Below are 1,882 nucleotides of genomic sequence, written 5' to 3'. Positions count from 1 at the left end.
AGCAGGAAGCAGGGTCTTTTAATGCTGGGCACAAAGCACAGTGTACTGTAGCTGATAATATGCTTGATCTGTGCCTAGCACTCTCAGGAGTTGAACGGCAATTCAGAGTGAGGAATCTTTGTCTCAAGAACAGCGAATGCTTCAGTCAGGCTTCTAACAAGGTCTGAGAAAGGCTAGGAAGCTGGCCCCTGCTTCTAAACTTTCATCCTACTCTTCCCACTCAGATCAAGTAGCTCCAGGCAGGATGGAAAAGCTGACTGCATAAAAAGGCTGAAAAAGACACTGTTAACACCTTGTCCACCAGATAAATACAGCAGAAAACAACAAGCAGACTTACATCATTGGACTGAAACAGCTTGGTCATAGCAAAGAAGGATTCGGTAGCTTCCGTGACACCAAGGTGCTCCCCCTAGAAGACGTTTGGAAAGAAGGAAGGAAATCCCAGTTATCACAACCAGCTCTGGGCCTGCTGCAGGTGTCCCTGTGTAGGCGTTAATTTTCTCTCACTTACCTGGTTTATGAGATAGAGGATCTTGGTGAGGATGTGAGCACATTTTCGTGGGTTTATGGGAGTCTCATTAAACACTCGTGCCTGGAAACAAAGCACGGATAAGGATGCTGACACCAGCACCCCCTCGCAAACACCATCCTGTCTGGTCTTGGCCACCAATACAAACAATACAAGACTCTTAATGACTTTGGTCAGATTTCCCTTCAATTCCTATTAAACGTGGAACCCTTTTAAACAGCTGGTTCTACAGTCTCATCCTGGGATCACAAATCCAAGTGCAACCAAGGTTTAAAGGCCAAATCCTCATCACACTTTCACCCAGACAAGTCTGGCCCATGTGCTAGCTAAAACACTACTCTTGTGACAGATGCAGGCAAGCTCTGTGAGGCCAATGGGAGCCAACACCATTACAACATTGCAAGTAAACAGATAACACTGAAACAACAAGGTCTGGTGATCAAGAGGTTTACCTGCTGGTGAACAGAAAGGCTTTTATACAGAGCAAATTCATAGACTATTCAATAACCATTCACACTCTACTCATTAACTTTGTAATCTACAATGAATTTGGGGTGTTAAGGCCAATTTCATAACCTTCTTGTTTTAGGGTGAGCTTTCCCAGATAATTTTATTCATTTTATTACTATTTCCAATTCACAATCTTTAATTTGTTACAGAGACCATTTCAACCTTCTCCCTTCCTCCCTCCAACAACAAAATAAGAACTAACAGGAGTGTGTCCCATTTCTTTCAGAGTTAGCAGGACTGTAACAAACCCCCATTTCCTTGCTGAAGTTCTCCTGTGACCTTCTCCAGAGAGGGAGAGGAGTACACAAAGGAGAGCATCTGAGGATTTACCTCTTGCAAAACTGCGCTCTTCTCCAGATGCTGGAATGGGTTGGAACCCCCACCTGCAAGATAAAGAAAGTAAAAGTCTTTCCAGTAACTTCCTAACCATACCCATACTTTAAAAACAGACTGAGCATTCTGAGGTAACTTTTCAATGAACACCAAGCAACTAAAGCTCGCTCTTTTAAGCGCTATTAATTGGATGTCTTCATAACAATTAGGGAAGGCAGAGCAGACAGGACATTCTTGGATTTGTCACCGCCCCAGAAGCAACCAGCCATGAGCCGAGGTAGACTGATTAGCTGTAAAACAACTGTGCTCCACTGTTATCCCCACAGACCTATTTCCAGCCCTGGGCTGGGAGCTTGATGACAGTTAGAGCATCAATAAGACAGGCCTAGAAACAAAAGCTCAAACAAAAAGAGGCATCGCTTGCCAGACTGGTGAGTCAGGAGTGCTTTATCCCTCCCTTATAAACCAATCAGAAATCCACCAGTAAAGTATTTTTGGCTCTATCGCTAA

The 1,882-nt window shown here is 43.9% G+C and overlaps 1 protein-coding gene across 1 annotated transcript in view; it reads right to left on the bottom strand.

The window, feature by feature from the left end:
* COPG1 (coatomer protein complex, subunit gamma 1) overlaps nt 1-1,422 on the bottom strand; it is a gene marked incomplete at its 5' end in the record, with an annotated part of 16,734 nt that extends 15,312 nt beyond the window's left edge. The window contains 3 exons of the mRNA XM_010182873.1: nt 338-409; nt 512-592; nt 1,370-1,422. Coding sequence (XP_010181175.1) covers nt 338-409; nt 512-592; nt 1,370-1,422 — 206 coding nt within the window. The remainder of the gene's footprint in view (nt 1-337; nt 410-511; nt 593-1,369) is intronic.
* Between the last annotated feature and the right edge of the window lie 460 nt (nt 1,423-1,882).

Source organism: Mesitornis unicolor, unplaced genomic scaffold (assembly GCF_000695765.1).
Source record: "Mesitornis unicolor isolate BGI_N332 unplaced genomic scaffold, ASM69576v1 scaffold23104, whole genome shotgun sequence".
Taxonomy (NCBI): domain Eukaryota; kingdom Metazoa; phylum Chordata; class Aves; order Mesitornithiformes; family Mesitornithidae; genus Mesitornis; species Mesitornis unicolor.
Note: the sequence above shows the minus strand (reverse complement) of the source record. Positions and strands in the feature narration are given on the sequence as shown.